The sequence below is a fragment of the Amphimedon queenslandica genome, unplaced genomic scaffold, assembly GCF_000090795.2.
Source record: "Amphimedon queenslandica unplaced genomic scaffold, v1.1 AMPQUscaffold_10548, whole genome shotgun sequence".
NCBI lineage: Eukaryota > Metazoa > Porifera > Demospongiae > Haplosclerida > Niphatidae > Amphimedon > Amphimedon queenslandica.
Window position 1 is genome coordinate 5,782 of NW_003549192.1, and position 1,422 is coordinate 7,203.

The 1,422-nt window shown below is 32.8% G+C and overlaps 1 protein-coding gene across 1 annotated transcript in view; it reads left to right on the plus strand.

Moving 5' to 3' along the window:
- The window catches only part of LOC109590069 (uncharacterized), a gene marked incomplete at both ends in the record, with an annotated part of 5,717 nt that extends 4,307 nt beyond the window's left edge, over positions 1-1,410 (plus strand). The window contains 6 exons of the mRNA XM_020006014.1: positions 284-324; positions 373-533; positions 582-757; positions 804-855; positions 898-1,160; positions 1,212-1,410. Coding sequence (XP_019861573.1) covers positions 284-324; positions 373-533; positions 582-757; positions 804-855; positions 898-1,160; positions 1,212-1,410 — 892 coding nt within the window. The remainder of the gene's footprint in view (positions 1-283; positions 325-372; positions 534-581; positions 758-803; positions 856-897; positions 1,161-1,211) is intronic.
- Positions 1,411-1,422: the final 12 nt, after the last annotated feature.

Consider the following 1,422-nt stretch of genomic DNA (forward strand, 5'->3'; position numbering starts at 1 on the left):
CATTTTGTACATTATTACTAAATTAAATGACACACTTATTATTATTACAGTATTTTTGAGACTAATAATTAACAATGAATATTAATTAGCCACACCCACTACACGTGTACATGTATGAAATGAGCAGAAAGAAGCAGTGTCAGTGTTTTAGCTCAGAACTGGAGGAGAAATGGAAGAGAGAGACTACAAAAATAACTGAAGATAAATTTAAAAGTAGCCATTGTCACTATTTGCTGATGATTTGATGGCTTTTCATTTTTAGATTTTATAAATTTAATTTTAGATTCCAAGGACTTATCGACACAATTATCCAGTGTTAAAAAGGTATTATATAATTGATTATTATTTTTTGTAATTTTATTTTCTTTTTAGGTACAGGTCGATATTTTAGCTATAAGATTCGAGAATCATGTTAACACTGATTCTGATCACATTGATTCTGATCACACTGATCTGATCATAGTCCTTAACGTCTTAGTTCAAATGCATTCAGTTTGTGAGCCACGTCATCCATTGCAAAGAACAATTGCAAGGTATTATAATTATTATTTTTATTATTTTATTTATCTATTTATTTTTAGTACCATTACAGCTGTATGGCAATTCAAACCTCTACTAATCGAGGCGGCCATTTTGAATACATTAAATGGATTAATTAATACAGTGGGTGTGGCTAGTGAACTAATTGATTACGTCCAGTCATTAATGGAGTACTATCCTCCTGGGGGGAGGGTACTCCATATTGCTCTGCCACAAGGTAACGTCAACTAAATTTGAATTGATTGACCAGTAAAATTTTATAGTTATTAATTGGCTAACCTTGTCATTTAAAGAATACTGGAAATCTTTTTTAAAGTAATTTTTATTTTTCGTTTATTGTTAATTATTAATTCTTAGGTCGATTGAATTTCAAAATCTTCTATTTTCACTTTCTAAAGTTTTACTTAACATTCTTCATTTTTGTAACCGTCTACTAGTGGCTCTAATCCAGTCGTGTGACTCTGGATCGTGTGACCTTGATGACATCATCATTACATCATCAAAGAACCTAATGGTACGCCCAAGTGAAATCAACTGGTCGAATGCGAGGGACACTGGTCAACTGGTAGAACAACTTAAAGAAATACAAATATTGACAGATAATATCCTGCAAGAAACAAGTAATAGGAACATTTATTTATTATTATTATTATTATTATTATTATTATCAGGTATTCAAATTTCAAGAGACACTCGTATTTCGGTTGCCATGGTCTCCATTGTTGTCACAGCAACCCTCTCTCCTTCTCTTCAACCCGTTCTCCCTCCACTAGCAAAGAAGTGGCTCACAAAAGGAGATTACTCCTATCCTCCATTAAGCAGACTAGCACTAGTCCATGGGCTGTTGGCTAAGTCGTCAGGAAAAGATTTGTTAGGGATCCT